Source organism: Platalea leucorodia, assembly GCF_965183815.1.
Source record: "Platalea leucorodia genome assembly, chromosome: 13".
Lineage (NCBI taxonomy): Eukaryota > Metazoa > Chordata > Aves > Pelecaniformes > Threskiornithidae > Platalea > Platalea leucorodia.
Window position 1 is genome coordinate 5,250,115 of NC_138835.1, and position 17,889 is coordinate 5,268,003.

The 17,889-nt window shown below is 36.4% G+C and overlaps 1 protein-coding gene across 7 annotated transcripts in view; it reads left to right on the top strand.

Annotated features, from left to right (window-relative positions):
* Positions 1-17,889, top strand: part of ITCH (itchy E3 ubiquitin protein ligase) — a 63,614-nt gene that overhangs the window by 18,564 nt on the left and 27,161 nt on the right. For 5 of the 7 annotated variants that reach the window (XR_014229695.1, XM_082326333.1, XM_082326331.1 and 2 more), the window contains exons 2-6: positions 7,119-7,209; positions 9,813-9,951; positions 13,113-13,237; positions 14,527-14,664; positions 16,872-16,914. Coding sequence is in view for 6 of the 7 variants with exons in the window: in XM_082326333.1 (XP_082182459.1) it covers positions 7,140-7,209; positions 9,813-9,951; positions 13,113-13,237; positions 14,527-14,664; positions 16,872-16,914 (515 nt within the window). In the remaining variant the exon portion in view is untranslated. The remainder of the gene's footprint in view (positions 1-7,118; positions 7,210-9,812; positions 9,952-13,112; positions 13,238-14,526; positions 14,665-16,871; positions 16,915-17,889) is intronic. The other 2 variants (XM_082326336.1, XM_082326335.1) reach the window with 2 other exon arrangements.

The window sequence follows — 17,889 nt, forward strand, 5'->3', positions numbered from 1 at the left end:
CATTCTCTCATACATTTCATATACTCTTTCTCTCACACTCGTGTACTCGCAAGCACCAGGACATTTTTGTGTGTTGCGGTGGTATAGCCGGTGTCTCTTATGTGCTACATGGAGGGTGGAACTTACGGTATCTGTCAACTGCTTATCATGCTTCGGGTTCGTTTTGGTGACAACAAACTACTTTGTAGATGAAAATTTTATATCCTTTGGGAGTCAAGAGTTGTTTTACACTAGTCCTTTGCTTTAGAATCTGACTTACTTCAGCTTCCATAAATTTTAAGTGAAGGCTAATGCTACTTGCTTTTTCCTGATTTGGAATATCCGTATCTTTATAGCTATAGTATGTTTTCCTGTTGGGCTAACAGGAAAAGGAATGACGTGATGTGCCGTAATCCTGTTGGCACTCTCCTCTCGTTAAAGCACAGGCTCTTTTGCTGGCCAGTCATCTGTGCTGTTATCAGAGTGAGGGCATCCTGCTCTTGACACAAACACTCCGCAGTTTTATTGCTGCAAGAAGTGTCCTTTGTCATCAATAAAAGCCATTCTTTTAACCTTTGTTTTGCTGGTTTTTCTGATTTATACATGCACATTTCCATTCCTCCTTTGTTCATACCAGTCTTGACATCTCCATTACAATCCTTTACAAGGCATGTTTGCTTGTAGCAGAAAAACATTCAATAGAAAGATTCAGGATGGTAGTTACCTAAAATAGATTCAGATAATCTCACTAATAAAATACAATTAGGCCTGTTGATTTAAAGGAGATGTGACTTCTGACTCTGATATACCACTGTACTTTGAAAGGGTGTAGAAATGATAGTTCATAAGCAGACATAAAGAGAAAGTGGTTCCTGTGTTCAGCCAAAAGTACAATGGATCATATATATTGTATACATGAATTAGGGAAAAATGTAAAATACACATTTTTAAGACGGCATAATGGATGAAGTTTCTGCTTCAATGTCACTCTTCTTCCATCGTTGCAGCCTCTGAAGGTCATGTCACTTGGGTTGCTTCCCAAACTGATTAAATTGTATTTCCCACAAATATATTTTTAGCTAGTATATTGAATTGGCTCAAGCGTTGTCTTTGAGTCTGCATCTCACTCATTCTTATAAGAACAGCTGCCTGTATGTTAGCTTTGTAAATAGTTAAACTGAGCGTGTACACAGCAAAAGGGAGGTGTGCCTATAGTGCTAACTGGCATATCAGTGCTGGCTCTAATCTGGTGAGTACAGTTATTGATAGCAGTGGAGACAGGACAACAGCTCAGTAATTCAACCTAGAGTCTGTTTTTGGACCCAGTATGTGTTGTATTTCACGTTTGTTCAAAAAACTATATGCATCTGGATTTTAAATTTCAACAGATGTATTATGGCAGAGACTACTTTGATTTTACGTCATTTTCAGTAAATAGCTGTAGTGCTGCTCACATGCAGCAACGGCCAAGGGAACTAGGCTGCATTCTACTGTTAAAACCCTCTTTGTTTCCATTCCTTATATAAATATCCCTTGATGCAAACCTCATAATTGCTTCCCTTTCAAATGTGTACTCAACACTCTCACAATCTGTGTCTATTCTTTTCTTCCTGGTTGATTACTCAGCAGTTTCTTTCTGTATGTCTTCTTACTGGTTTGGGCAAAACTGACCATGTCCTTAAAACTTATTTTAGGGAAAAAAAAACGGTAAAAATGTAAAACAATAAAAACAGCTTTGTCAAACCACTTTTTACTTTAAAATGAAACTTGAACAGTTAAAGTAACTCCAAATTTGCTAAAGAAGTAAGTTGCCAAACGAGCTGTCCCTGCCTAGGCTTACTGGGTAATTATATCTAACATTTAAGAGAAAAGAACTTTTCCACAATATGTGTGCCTTCAATTAAAAAGAGGCTTCAGTGTTTTGGGGGAAGGAGAGGAAGCATTTGTATTTAATTTCTCACACGCAGAAGAAGTGTGGTATTAATGTGAACAGGTGACTTTGAACTTTCTCTGAACTATCTAGCCTAATCTCTTCTTAACTGTCTGTAACTCACATACCTGTTGATAAAAAAGTTAACTGTTGTAAAGGGGACATGTTACATCTTACATGCAGTTTTTTAAACACAACTTTGTATATGTTACACTTTTTCCAAAGTCTGTATTCCTGTGTTACACAGGTTTTCAAAACCATTGTTAAAATTACTAGGTATGTTAAAGAAATTTTTTCATTACATGATTTTTTTTACTAGATTATTGAAACAGCAAATACACTTTGAATTGGTACACCTGTAAAGAGCAGTTTAGCCTGTTCTTAAAATTAGTTACTAAACATAAGGCTTACAGCAGCCAACAATGTGCAATTATTTCAGTATTTATTTAAATTATAAAGAGCATGTGCCAACATATCTTCAAAGCTATGCATGTATAATATACAGTCACAGAATTTCATTCTGACCTAGTTGTGTCTTCTATTCTTTCAAATAAATATGAAACAAAATTACCTTCAAAATCAGTTCTTTAATAGATTAATCCCATTGCTGAATAAAGTAACCATAAGTTAAATTGGTGTGACACTTTGAAGATCTCTCAAGCCTTTGATAGCATTTTTCTTCTATTTATACTCCCTGATTTTGTGGGATAAGAAGCTCCTTCCCACCTCTTCCTGTACTTTGCTTGAACCAAGAAGCACTCAAAGCTGCTTTTCTCCCCACTCTTTCTCATGATTTGTTAAAAGAAAAATAGATGAGGATCGTCCCTTTCTGCCTTCCCTTTTCTGAAAGTGTTTGTAGCATCTGGGCTGCGCTCCTCTAGAATTTCTTCTTTCTTCCACACCACTTGCACAAAAAAATCTGGTGATGAAGTTTGCTGGCTTGGATTAAAATGCTATGGAAGATGATGCAGTTTGGCCTAACAGCCAGGTCATGCCGTAGGGGAGGCTTCTGAGAAAGCACTCCAGTTAGAGGTGTAATTCAAAGAACTGAATCCCCAAAGGATGCGTGGACTGAGTTTCCTACTGTGAGGTGGATTTATTTTAAGCAATGTTTGTCCAAACCTGCTCGAGTACAAATAATGGCATATGCAATTATGAAGCTGAGCATAATTTATCTAATAATCTACACATTATGGTAGCATGTTAGAAAAACAAACAAACCTACCTGGGAGTAGGTATGCAGCCACCGAAGAAATTCAGGCAAGCATTTGAATGGTTTATTTTTAATGACAAGAAGATATGAATTCTGTATTATTCTGTATTGTATCTTTTTATATGCCAAATAATTTGTCTTATTTATTTCTAAGAAGATTACACTTACGTGATCATGCTCTGAGTGTCTGTTACACTGCCTCGTTCTCTCTGTCACAGCTTTCAAACCTTTCAACTAATGTTCCTAAATTTCAAATTCTGGTAGGTTTCTTGGAAGTGGGTAGCAGTATCTGAGGGAAAAATGGCAATATAAGCTTACTATAATTTAAAACAAAACCAGAACAACAACAACAACAAAAAAAACCCCAACAAAAGCAAACCCTAAATATTTATGAAGACGTGTGTGATTTTTCTACTGCAGAAAAAAACTTGGGTGTGCATTCTGCATTGTTTGGAATAACAGTTTCAACTTGTGGAAGTACCTGTTGCATTACAGTGAATTTATAAAGCAGACATACCGAGTTTATAATGATTTCTCAAATTATATTTTTGTTCATAAAATAATTATTTATAATATAGCTTGAAAGCAATCTTGATACTCCTTTCCACTGGCAAGGGGTCCGAAGGTCTATGCTTGTTCAAATGCTTGTTGGTGTTCACACATGATGGCTTGTTCACATCCAGTTGCTGACAGAACTGCTTGTCTTAAATAAAGACAGTTGCTTTTCACAGAATGCTAAATATTGTTTCTATTGTAATATAACTAAATGGAAATAATTTAATAATGATTGAAGAATGTATGTTGTCTTATTTTGTGATTATAAGTAGCCCTAGGCTGTTTTTGAGTTTAAATCATATGCAGTGTTTCCATTAAAAATAGCTGTTAATACAGTAGTTTCTTACCAAACAGGTTTAATTTGTGTGTGTATTTGTTATATAAACAAAAAGTTAAATGCTAAAAATTAAGTTTAAATGTAGAAATCAGCTGGATGTGTGTGACTTGTGGGGTTGTCTCTTGCAATCTCTTTGTGCTTCTTCGAAGTGTAGTTCATTAATCATCACAGATTCTTATTTGACTAATTAAGGTATTTTAGCCTTGTTTCCTAAGAAAATGAGGAAAATTGTATACAATTCCATCTGCCAATCCCGTTCTGCTCTCTTCTTCCCCTTTTCCTGTGTGTTGCACTACAAATGTTCTTAAGTGCTGATCCATTCCAGCTAAAAATTGATGGAGATGGAGGTATCATAGTTGATTAAATTTCTATGAGTTATGAAAAATCTGGATAGAGTATGTACATGCATGGTAGGGAAGAGACTTAAATTAGTGCCCAGCTGAGAGAAAAGCTGCAGTGTGAGTTCAGTGATTATTCCTTGCTGGATGCCTGGCTTGGAATCAGCTGTTGTGCTTGCTGCGTCTTTTTCAGCTGGCAGTTAAGGGGAGCAGAAGAGGCACTGGGGTCAAAGTATTCGAAAACATGAAAAGAGAAATAGGGCTATTGAAGTGCAGGGTGCAGGTAAATTGTTGCTTGCTGTTTCTTGCTCTGGAACTCTCCTTCTTTTTCCTCGTTGACTAATGGAGCTTGCTTTAAGTGAAGAGCCTCTGGATTTTACCAAGTGTGCAATAAAATAAGACTATTCGGTTTTATTGTTCAAAAATAATTAGAAACTTTATGGCAGCTGAGAGAAGTAAACAATGTATAATGTAGTTTCTTGTTTTTAGAACTATTGGGAGGCAGTAGATTCTTGAGATTTTACTTAAGCTAATTGTTAGTGAAAACTGTCTCACTACATACACACTTGCACGTATACATGTGCTAACCTAACAAATGTTTGCAGGACAGTAATTTTAGATGTGATTAAGCTGCTAGATTTTTTTCTGCATATTCTCAATGAAAATGATCAAAAAGTAATTTTAATGAGTGTATTTTGCAGGCTTAGAAATGAAAGTTAGCTTTAACATGTGCTTCTGAATGAATGTTGTATGCTGTATGTGCTTACCGTATGAATTGAAAATTATCACCTTCAGTAATTGCATTTGTATTATGTGCAGTGTTATTTCTCCAGGAGCAAAATAGCAGCTCTTCTGTAAATGCAAACTCCTTTAGGCTATCCAGTATGTGTGTATTGGTATTCAACTGCTTTCTTAAAGCATTAAGGATACCTAGTGAGTTTGGTAGAACTAATCACAGGATCAGAACTAAGAATTGTCCTCTAAATCTTTTAAATTTAGACTAGTTTTGAAATACTTATATTAAAAGCTTTTTCACTCTAGCAGAATTTAGATTTGTGTGATTCACATCTGGAATCTAGTAATTAACAGTACTGAACTCCATTAATAACACTATATACTATTCAAGCAAGTTGTTATTACTTTTTTTGATGGTGTCATATTCTCCAGTAGTTAATACTAGCATCAGCAAGCTATAGGATGCAAGAACTTCCCATTTTACCATGTCCAAAATACCTGTGGAGTTACCGATTTCACAGTAATTGTCACAGTATACAGACTTTTGCTTCAGATTGCAGCCTCTAAAAAGAAAGTTATGATATTCAGATCTGGTCTCCTTTTACAAATTCTGGTTTGCATGGCATACAGAGGGTGAGACATGCACTTGTTTAGACTGCTGGTGCTGTTATCAGTGGTAAGTTCATACATATAGCCTTTTGTATTCAAGATACAGGTATCAGCAGCTTAAGCTAACATGTTACTTTCCTTGTTGGAAATAACGTTGTGTGCAGAAAATGACCTGAGAGCTGGCCTGTGATATTTGATCTGCTTTGGGATTCAGATTCGGTGGCTGACTGGCTGGGAGATCTGACTGTGCTGGTTAGCTGACCCCTTGGCCAGCGTAGCTGAGCTTCGCAACAGATGGGAGCCCAAAGAGAGATGGGTCAGAGATATAGGTGGATGAATGGTTTCGCAGTAGGTTATGACCACAGAAGACAGTGAGGAAATGGCACAAAGGAGGGGACATGGCGTGAGAGGGATGCAGTAAGTATTCTGGAAGTTGTATCCAGCAAGTAATTTGGAGTCTTCAATAACCCATTCATTTTCCAGTGGCTAATCAGCTGTAGAGGACTTACTGATATATCTCTAGTTTAGTTGGTAAGGGATGTTGAGCTGAAAATGTGTTTTAAAAATGAATAGGAGACAAGGATATCTGGATATTTCTAAAGTGATATCTATTTATAATATAATAGCATACTATTTCATTTCTGTCTGTTAATATCAAAACTATATGATGCATATTGTCCACTTTCTACCCCCTGCCCCCCAAAACCAAATACTGCATTGAATCAAGTTCAAAAAATAGTAGGAATACCTGCTTGCTTTGGTGCTGGGAGGATCAGGCTAGCACAGGTGTGAGGACTGGGGTGTGGTAAGAGGGAGGGTTGGGTTGTAAAGGTTGTCTCATTCTCAGAAAGTGATGTTAGTTCCTCTTTTAGTGAAGTGCTTTGTAGAATTACAGCCCCTGTCTGTAGACTTGATCTGACCAAGTGAAAACAAAAGACATACAGAAGCAGGTTTCTCTAAATTTGAATTCACTTTTTACATTTTCAGCCTTTTTCCTATGCTTATGGGTTGTGGTTTTCTTTTTTTTGTTTTGTTTTGTTTTAAACCAAGCAATACTTGACATGGGAAGATAAACTTCTTACCCAGGACTTACGACATCAAAAGAGGCAGATATTTTCAGACATAAGAGGTACAGCAAACTCTGTGATTAGAACATCATTTGCTCTCAGTTAATTGGCAAATTGAAGGGACAAAATCAAAAGACCTCTTTTGCCTAGGACATGAATATTTACAGATTATGTAATAGTAGAGACTAAGCCCTTTGTAAACCATTTTCTGTACTTTAGGGAAATGGAAAGGAACTAGAAAGAAAACAAGTGTCATGGTTTTGTTTGCAGTATAATGTATCTACATGTCAAAAACCAGATGATTTAATTTTTGAGTTTTTGAGGATTCAAATGTTTACATTGTCTCTTCATCCAGATTCAAGATCCAGCCCGTATTATGGCTGGCAGTGGGTCCAGATCAGGACCATCCAGTGGGTTTTCCATGAAATCACAGCTTCAGATCACTGGTAAGCCTTTTGAAAGGATACATCTTTTCTGGTTAGAATGTAAAAGTGTTTTTCCCACTATTAAATCGAAGTTACTAGTATGTTGCATTTCAGGAAGTTTTGAGTTGTACAAAACCCAAGAGAAGTTGCACAATAAAATTGATGGTGTTATGCCATCAGAATATATAGCTATCTTATTCAGGATTTTATCTGAAATGTATTTTGAAATTATACATTTTTGTGTAAAAAAAAAAAAAAATAATAATTCTTTTTGAATGCTGTTAAGTAAATTGTACAGAACAGTCCTCTTTGAAATATAATAATGTATATGATACTGCTTTCAGTACTAACACGTGACATAATACCAAATCTAACACTTTCTCCTAATGATCTTTTTACATCTCAAGCTAAGTGAATCTGAACCGCTGTTCATTAAATTTGACTTATTGCTTCTGCCTTGTTACATGTTTTTATGGCCACCATTGTAAAGGAGCTTTAATAAAAGTGTTGGCGAGAATATTACTGTAATTGAGCACCTGTAGATTACACAGGAATGGATTTACATGACATGCTTTGCTTTTCGTAGTGCCCCACCAACAGAGCAGCTGTCGAAACTTAAGTACCAAGTTTTCCTCACTTTTGTTCTCTGACAAATATTACGGAAGCATAAAAACTGAAGCCTGGGAGTGGGAGATCTGTGGATGTGTGCAGGTCTCTGTTTAGAAGTATCAACGGTAGATTTTGCACCCTCAGTGTGGAAGAACTGTGGGTATACGCAGAAATTTCACAAAGCTGATATTGTGGGGATGAAAAGAATTGTCAAAAATAGATGGGAAAGCTTTAGACTAGAAAGGAGGTTGGAAGCGAATAAGTTATACTGGCTCTAGCTGTCATACTGAGATCACAAGCTGCTTTTTTCTCAGTAGGCCATGAGACTTTAAGAGAAATCTTGTCCCTACAGGTTGATATTGGAGAGAAAATTTGAAGAGGTTTGGAAGGAGGTACATCCTCCACATAGCTATGGAGAGCAGAGCTAAGGATTGAAGTGGTGATTGCTGTTTAAGGCTTGCTTCACTAAAGGCCCGTGACTTGCATAAAGAAAGTGAAGTTGAAGAAATGTCTCAGTGTTTAGAATTGAGACTATTAAGATGTTTGAATAGTTCTTAATTTCCGTAGACGTTCAGCCACAGTCTGCAAGCAAACTATTTCCTGCGCAAGCAGGCGTTACGTTTTTGTAGACATTCTGTAAACAGCACCCCTCACCTGCCCTGTCCTCACCCCCTCTTTGTGCTATCTTCATTAGTTTTAAGTTAACTTTCAGGTTGTCTGGGTAAGAAAGAACCTTGACAGTAGGTACAAGACCGCTGATTTGTGCTGCTTCAAAGTAGGTCTTGATGCCTTTGAGATAGCTGGTGATGTTGAGGCATGAGATGCTGTAGTAGAGAAGTACCGGAGACATGAGGGGAAGGAAGGGGAGCTATTTGTGAATATTAATGTTAGCTAACTGAAGTTAATTTCTGTAAGATGTCTGTAATATAGAGAGAAAGGGTTTCCCTTGGGAGCAGTTCAGAGCAGTTTATACTAAGCTACTTCTCTAAATCTCTAAAGGAGCATAGACTATAAAGGGAATCTAGGTAGATTAGCCATATGGGCTTGAATTAGTCATCTTTTTTTAAGGATGTAGTGCAGCTGAGGTGGGTGACAAAAACACAGGAGACCGAATTGTTAGAACAGAGTGGAGTTCACTGGCCAATTCCAAATGATATCATCTTTGTCTTAAGTACTGTTTTGTGAGTTTAGTGTTGCCAAGGAATCCAAGAAAACTCCTAATCTAAGAGTGAAATGTCGGGGGTAGACTCATGCACACGCATACTTCTTTGGCTAAATGGAGGCAACATAGCCACAGTGTTTGGAAAGACGGGAGCATTGCAGTCAATGGTGTTGAATGTTTAAAAAAAAAAAACCCAAAACACCACCCACCTCCCCAACCAAAATCCAAACAAACAAAACCCAAAGACCACCCCCCTCACCCCCCCAAAATTAAAGCACTAGAGCTGCAAGTCCTGTCCAGGTTTTGCTATTTCTAGAACTGTAGGTAGTTATTGGAATTCAGAATTTGCGTTTAGTTAGCTTTTCTGTAAGTTTGCTTTGATACAGAAAACTTGACACAAAGTTCTTTTTTTAATGATGTTCTTTCCACCAGAAATAGTGGCCGTTTTCCATGATTCCTTAATGAGAGAGATCATGTTTTGAGGTTTTTAACAACCAAGTGTAATAAACTCCAGGAATTCTCTTGGCTGGTGATAGACAGGAGGAGGTTGTAGAGGATATTTTCTACTTTCAACACATAAGCGCTTTTGTAGATCTTATACTGATTATTATTAATTATAGTGTCTGATATTATAGAAGTACTGTTGCATGTGGCATTTATCTGAGCTATAGCTTTGTATAAAATGATCTGCAATGCAAGAGCATTTTTGTCCATCTAATGTATTTTTTTTCTTGAGTATTATTGTCAGGCATCACTGACCTGATACTTGAATACTAAAGCACACAACTGAAAAATATTATTTGCAATTGAATTCTTATTGAGTAAATTATTATATTTTTCTCTTTCTTAACAGTTATTTCAGCAAAACTAAAAGAAAAAAATAAATGGTTTGGACCTAGCCCTTATGTGGAAGTCTCAGTAGATGGACAGTCAAAGAAGACAGAAAAATGCAACAATACAAATAGTCCGAAGTGGAAACAGCATCTTACAGTGTAGGTTTGATGGTTTTGTTTTCCAGTTTATTTGAGCTAAATTAATGCAATTGACAGCGGACTTAAGGTTTGTGCTTTTATTTTAAGCAAGGCATTCAATGTTACATGATATGAAGATATTTGTGTAATTTTTGGAGCAAATATGCTATAGCCTGGAATATATATTTACAAACTATTGCATTATGTCCTATGGAAAGGACTGAATGCTTATGAAGGAATGTATTCTGTAATAACATAGGTGGCATATCAAAGGAGCTTTAATTCTGTGAGTAGTAAGGAAAGTAAGGTAATTTGATATTAAAACTGACAGTCCCATGCACATTTTTGTTGTCACATTTAAGGTTACAGTGTTTCAGAAATACCCTGGCTGAAAAGTGTAGCTGTTCTTTGTGTACCACTTTGTTGTGTACCATGCCATAGCACAGGTAGTTAGCTGTCTAGTGCACATTTAAATTCAATCACAAGTACAAAATTCTGGATTAATTTGTGCCTTCAGAGTACAAAACTAACATTAGATTCAAGATGAACACAGCTGTTGATGTTTGCTTGGCTCAGGATTTGTGTTGTGAGATGATATGAAGTGTAAAGCACAGAAAAAAAATGATCTGCAGCTTCTATAAAATTTAGTTTTATCTTAAGAATGTGTCACATGCAACACTGGGATAAAGGTCAGTCTTGTGCTTGCACATTTGCTTATGCTTAAATTCTAGATTATTATTCTTGAGGCACTTTGAACATTCCTGCCTGATGAAAACCTTTTTTGTGCCTGTTCTTTTCTTGTAATTCAGATGATTATGAAGTTTTAGTTACTACTATTTACTTTACTTTCCACTGCAAAGAAGTATTTTAAGAGAAAGACCACCTTGTGCTTTACATGCATATCAATGTGCAAGAGCAGAATTTTCTTTTAGTTTTTAAAGCCTGCCTTTTTTCCTTTCTTTTTTTTTTTTTAATTTAAATGTTTGTGGTTTGCGCTGTGCAAGTCCACACAATAATAGACAGGCAGTTTTTGCTCTTGTTCAGTAAGTGCCGAACAGACACCCCCAATGCATATCAACTTCCTTGAAGATTACACTAATGCTACATGGAACTTAGTGGAGTAAGTTAATGTTTTTTTAGGAAATATTTTGACACAGCTGCTTACATTCAGATTCAGAATAAAAAGGAAAAGTGTAATGGCTTCTGCAAATGGGTATGGACCATGGGTTCCTCTTCTAGGAGGCAGTCTGTTAGGTGGAGCTGCATATTCTGAAGGGATTGTCTGACTGTGGAAGTCTGGACTTGTCAACCATATACAAGTGAAATTATCCACTGAGAAAATAAACAGTCATTTGTAATACCTGTTTCTCACAATTAAAATAATTTTAAAACCTATAAATGTTAGAATGTTCCTTATAGAAAAAGAATATCAGTATTAAAACTTACTTTGAAGTTGCTGTTAGGGACCAAAACCACAGAAATGTGTTCATACAACGTCAGCAACTGATACTGATGTAAATTTGTTTCTCTGTTGTAAGGCTTCTCAAAACTCAAGGGAGCATGAGGGGCAGGTGAATATTTTACTTGTAAGCAACTTTCTAGGAAAAAAAAGTTTTGTGAGCCTATTCGTAATTGTAATATCAGCTATTTTGTGATGCTTATCTTTCTGATGTTGTCAGAATACTTTTAAGAAGGAAAAAGAAAAATCTAGGCTTTTAGGTTTTTCTTATCACTGGGAGAGTTCTTTTATTCTCCAAGATTTGTCTGATCACATACACTATTTCAGCTGTCATCATCTTGCTGCAAAATGTTTGGTGAGATTTAGCAGTTTTGAAATGAGCATGGTTTGATTCAGGTTGTTTTGGGGCTAGAGGGAGGAAGGCTAAGTAACTGCTGTGGCAGAAAATATTTCTGTTTGCATGTGTTTCTTCTCCAGTAAGGGGCTCTCCCAGTACAGAACTGCTGGCCTAGATCTGGGAGTGGAGGGTCTTGCCGCATAGGTAATCCTTGATGAAGAGCTTTCAGGTTTAGGGAGTGACTCTGCTGATGGTTTTTCTAGGAGCAGAGATCTACCTTCTCTGCCACAGGTTGACAAATTCAAACTGTCTGTGTATTTGGCAGAGGCTACAGTATTGTGGTTTTATGACCTTACCAGTGCACTAGATTTTTCAGAGAGGACTTTGACTCTTGTTTGAACTATGTAGAGGCTTACATTGCCACTGTACTGTGCCTGCTCTATGGAAGGCATCTTTCCAGATTGTGGCACCATGCTTTGAATGAAGTTCAGATTCTTGTGTCACTAAAACAAGTAAAAATTTAAGAAAAGCCTCAGGGAAGTGAAAGGGGGGGTAGAAATAAATGGTTGAATAATTCTTTGAATTACTTGATTTGGAATGAAGAGAAATTGTTGTGGTAGTTGGGTCTATAAGGGACTTTTCTGGTAGTAGATCTGGAACCAGTTCTCCCAAGGACATAATCAAATTAGCACACTGTAGAAATAATACATCCTACTCCTAGAAATGGTGAGGGAAATTTTTGAATTGTTAAGCCATGGAAGATGTAGCATGTTCTCCTGTTCTCAGTAAATGCATTGTGAAGCCAGAAGTATACTAGTAAAATGTTAAATAATTTTGTATATATTCCTGCTTCTTTGTCATAATATGATGTAAGTATGTGCCAGCTTACTAGGGGACCAGTCATCTTCTAAAAAGACTTGAAATAATTTTTAGTATTTCTGAGTACTTCCCTTTTTATGGGATGTCCTAAAATTTTCTGATAACCTCTTCAGAAAGCAAATTTGCTGTCTTCTCTCTCTGTATGAAAAATTCTCACATCAAGGTACGCAAATGCTGAACACTCATGAAATATGAACCTGCAAGAATCAGTCTTTTTTTCTAATCCTGGTTACATTCAGATGCTGAGTGTGAGCTGGTAGTTTTTCTATAGATATTTTCCTTAAAATAGTAATAATAAAAAATACACAGTCTTGCAACAGCCTTGATTTACATGACATATAAACATGACTGCATACTAGAATGTGATAATTAGAAATGGTTTGATGTTACCACCATTATTTCTTTGTTTTTAAATAATTATAAGTGACAGTTGAAGTAGATTGCTCAGTTCACCCACTTCCCCTGCCAACAAATGCCCTTACACATTGCTCAACTTTTTCTTTTCAGAATTGTCACGCCTGTAAGTAAATTAAACTTTCGAGTCTGGAGCCATCAAACATTAAAATCTGATGTCCTTCTGGGAAGTGCTGCTCTGGATATTCATGAGACTTTGAAATCAAACAGTATGAAACGTAAGTGTAAGATTAACAATACCTTGGAATGCTGTAGGATTTGTCAGGAATTGTCTGTTAATGAGTACTGTGTGCAACTCTGTAGGTGGCCCCTAAGAATTCCTTTTGTTGCTACAGATTGCACTTATGAGCTTCCCCCTCCTTTTTCAGTGTAATCCTTTTTCGTTATACACAGTCTGCTACGGTGTCATTGAAAGCATGGTATTTTTCACTTTGTTAGTATGAGCAAGAGTGAAAGCCTAATTAAGGAAAAGAGTGTTTCCTTTTATATAGCTTAAAAATGAAAACTCTGATATGTTCCTGGTGCTAAACCAGGAAATGTGTAAAGTTATTTTTGTTCTAAATAGTGTTACAGGGATATGTTGTATTATTTCATGCATCTTAGAACTAGTTAGCCTTTAGGCAGTATGTGCATCCTGTGAAGCTTGAAAGAGAAATATAAAATTCTACACACCCGTTAGAGAATTTGTGTTGCTACAGCATATAGCTTTGTGCTGTCATACTTACGTTCTGTCCTTTAAAGAAGTGTTTGCTTCTGGACTTTCAGAGGTAGGCATTGTAAAGGCATCATGTTGATGGCAGTGTAATAAGCTGTTCTCCTGACAGCGTGCTACTGTCCTGCTGAATCTGGGTGAAAATTACGTTGAGTAACTACATTGTTCTGTATGACACCAGATATGCTGCTGTAATTCACTGGATTTTGTTTCAAACCATTTCATCGAGAATGTTTATTTGCAGTTCTGTTTCACTGGAAAACAGTTATTTACCCTGAAAATACCTTTCGTCTGGGGATATGATGCAAAATCTTCACATTCTAAATGCAAATCTTGATGTCATTAGATAAATGTGAAATATTTTAAGCGGAAGATAGAATTGATATCTGCTCTGTATGAAGAATAAGGTGAATTACATTTCCTAAGTATAGGTTTTTGAGGACAGGAGTATTAATTGCTTTAGAAGCGTGGGCAGAAGTGTGAGACTCAGTCTCTGCTGTAATGATAATCCTTTCATTAGGCAGCAACAAGCTTATGCTCCAGTTTTCCCCTTTTTGTGGAAATAATAACTTTTTACTGACATCTGGAAATGATTGGTTTTACCACACAAAACTGAAAAAATTTTGGAGAGACAGAGCTGTAGTACCGGGCTTTGGTTTGGTTGTGTTTTTTGGGTTGTTGTTGTTGTTGTTTTTTCCCCCTTGATCACTGTGGTCTGTGATTGCCTTCTTGAAGAAAATGCACGTTTTTGTCATGTGTTAAGATAAACTCCCATTCTTTTCTGTACTTTTTCAGTTGAGCAGGTTGTGGTGACATTGCATCTTGTTGGTGACAGAGAACCAGCAGAAGTGGTAGGGGATTTATCTGTCTGTCTAGATGGGATGCAGGTAGATCCTGAGCTCCTAACCAATGGTGATGCCTCAAGTACAAGAAGTAAGTAACTTTCAAGTCAAATGTGCCCTCTACATAATATTTGGTATACAAAGCTTTTTTTTTCTGGAAGCTTTAACACAATGTTTTAATAATCATAATAACAGCCGTTTCTATAACTTCTGTTTGTAGAGACCAGAACTCTTATGCATTTTTATTTGAGGTGGAGTCATAGTCCACAGTGAAGATTTTCAGCCTTACTGTAACGAAAATAAGATCAGCATCTTTATTTTCTGGACTTTGCTAATTTATATCTAGCAGTCCCAAACTTTAAAGAAAGCCTCTAGCTTCCCTGAATGTTTAATAACATCATAAACAGAAAAGAATCTAAAATAAGTTAGTTTGATATCATCATCATCATCATAAGTGTTCTGCTCACTAGGAGACATGGGTTTATATTTGTTTTTTCTTAAAATATCTCATTTAAATAAATGTTTTCATAGATTTTGTTCCCTGTGGAGTGCTGCAGAGAGGGATGCACTGTTCTGTTTAGTTAGTGTCTTCAGTTTCAGACAACTAGTATGATTTTTAATTGAAAATCTTGATTATGTGTAAAATGTGTAATGACACTAAAATAAAAAGTAAGAGTTTTTAATTCCATTGGTGCAGGACAGGCAAGGGAGCATTTCTGAGGGTATTGTACATTGCAAAGTAGAAATAGATAAGAGGTTATTTCTCCAGAAGGCAGCATTGGAGAGACTGTCTGCTGTAGCAACTAGCTAAGCAGTTAATTGGCAATTTTTAGGCTTCTGGTTTTTCTTTAAAAGGACTGGAGGAGGTTGCTATGAGATTCCACCTAAGTATCATAGGAAAATTGACTTAACGCACTTCTTAAAGCTTTTAGTCCATCTTTCTTTGCATCTTGTTAAAGGGATCAAGCACGTGATCTGATGATGTGGGATTTTTTCTTTTTTTGTTAAATAAAAGCCAAATGCTGGGACTGTGTGGGGCTTGTAGAGCAGGGCTGAGGTGTGTTGATAGAAATACCCAGTGAAAGTAACAAAGTTTCCTCTTATGCAATACTTGGGTATTGTCTGTGCTTTCTTCCATTTCCTGAAATTCACCTACTGAGAAAAAGGCACTAGCAAGTAGAAAGAGGTATGCGGTAGTGGAGTCGAGTACTTATATACAGTTTGGGGCTTGACAGTAAAGACATGTTGACATACCAAGCCGGAAGTTCAGCAGAGGGTTCCCAGATAATCAGGGGAGTGGAGCACATGAGGAAAGAGTTAAATCTTAAAGTAGTCTAACACATTCTTATTGTACAGACTAAAGGTACTTACAGGCAAATACATTGTTTATTGAGTAGCTTTTTAAGTTAAGATTTCTGTTTCTGGAATTAAAATCACTTCTGTACACAGCCTGCTAACAGCACAATATCATAAGCCTTTACATGACTACATCCTTGCCTTTGGCTTAGATCTGTACGCAGTTCCTATCAGAATTGATAACTGATTTCTTTGTTAATGTCATTTGTTTAATTCTATGGAAATAAAGTATTTGTGCTGTCTACATCAATGAGCAGTTCTGTGCTGCATGTTCAAGTATTGCAAATGCTAGCAAAAAAGGCAAATATTTCCAAGCTGGATGAATAAGCACTTGCAAAACATTTGCTAATCTAGGCTGAGCTGCTATAATTTTGTTTGGAGTGCAGCCATATTTTGTACCTGCTTGAATGCCTTTATGCTAAATAATTTACAGAGAAAGAGAAGGGTTCAGGCTAGAGAGCCTCAGAAAACAAAGCCCCTGTGGTTGCTTGCTAGCCAACCAGAGAGAAGATTTTAGAGAAGTTGTTGCCCTTCCTGCTCTGCCTGTTATCATTGAAAAGGGAGAGAATATGAAAAGCCGGCTCCACTTGAAGAATGGAGAACACTGCTTAATACTGCTACAAAGACAGGAGACAATGTTGTTGAACTGTGTGTGTTTGGGAATATTCATGCAGTCAAATGATATCCTGCTATATCTTCCATAAGGTGAAAATATTATTCACAGTGGCAGTCGTTTTAAAAAAAAAAAAAAAAAGTGTACACACACATATATGTAGAGACATGCAAAATGTATACAGGTTTGAAGTAAGACAGTAGATAAGCAGCACATAGTGTATCACCTCCACATTTGAAAGAAATGTGAGCATTAGACTACTTGATTTCTTGGAAATGATTCAGAATGTTGCTTATACTTCTGTTGTCTTTTTCTTTCTGGTATTTAAGGTCCTACACAGAATGATAGCTCCAAAGTAAGGAATGATACACGGTAAGACTTTTTTCCTTTTTTTTTTTTATACTGCCTTTTAGTGTTTGCAGTTTTGAAAGACAAATTGTTTTATAAAGAAGAGAATTGAAAATGTTTTATAAAGAAGACAATTTAAAAATTTCTGAGTATGCCCTGCCACAGTATCTGCTAAGATCTGAGCATGTCCTAAACAAAAATACTCTACCATTGTACATTCACATATTAAATTGTTTCCTATGTGAGCCCCATCTTCAAGCTTCAGTTTGCCTCCATACCTGGCTGATCTTTTGTTTTGTTGGTTTTTTTTTTTTTTTTCCCCTTCGTGTTGTTCATCCTTCTCCCAGTGATTAACCAAAGTAAAATATATATTAAAAAAAAAAAATAATCCCACTGGTGAGTAAATGGCACTGGTTATTTTTACACTGTTTTGCTTTATAGCATGGAGGTATCAAAATTATATTTAGCTTTGTGAAGAAGATACCAAAAGCTGTCTAGCAGTTGCAATGTTTTAAGGTCGATATCGGATTATGTACCCTGCTGCTTTGTAGGATAAAAGTGTGACCATACTTGATGGTGATGAGCACCATGCCACTTTAATTAGTTCCTAGTACTACAAGTATTTTAAGGATCTGTACAATGCACAGCGCTCTTGGATGACATAAGTAGGAGTAGCTCAGTTAAATTTCACTTTTTTTTTAATAGATTGTAACTTTCTTAGCTATGTCATCTAAAGTCTTCCCATGAAAGTTTATTTTTGTTCTCTTCCCTTTTTATGCTCAGAAGAATGTTTCCATGCTTGGGTATTCAGAATGCCTGAGTGTGTAATAGCATAATAATGGTAGTAATAATAGCTGGTTTGGTTTTAGTACCAACCAGTGGGGTTTTTGGTGTTCATTAAAGGTCCATTTTGAGGATCATGTAAATGATCTGGAATATGTCTAGCAGTGGTTATTGTTACATGTATAATAATGTTTTGATATGCGTTGTTATACCTTA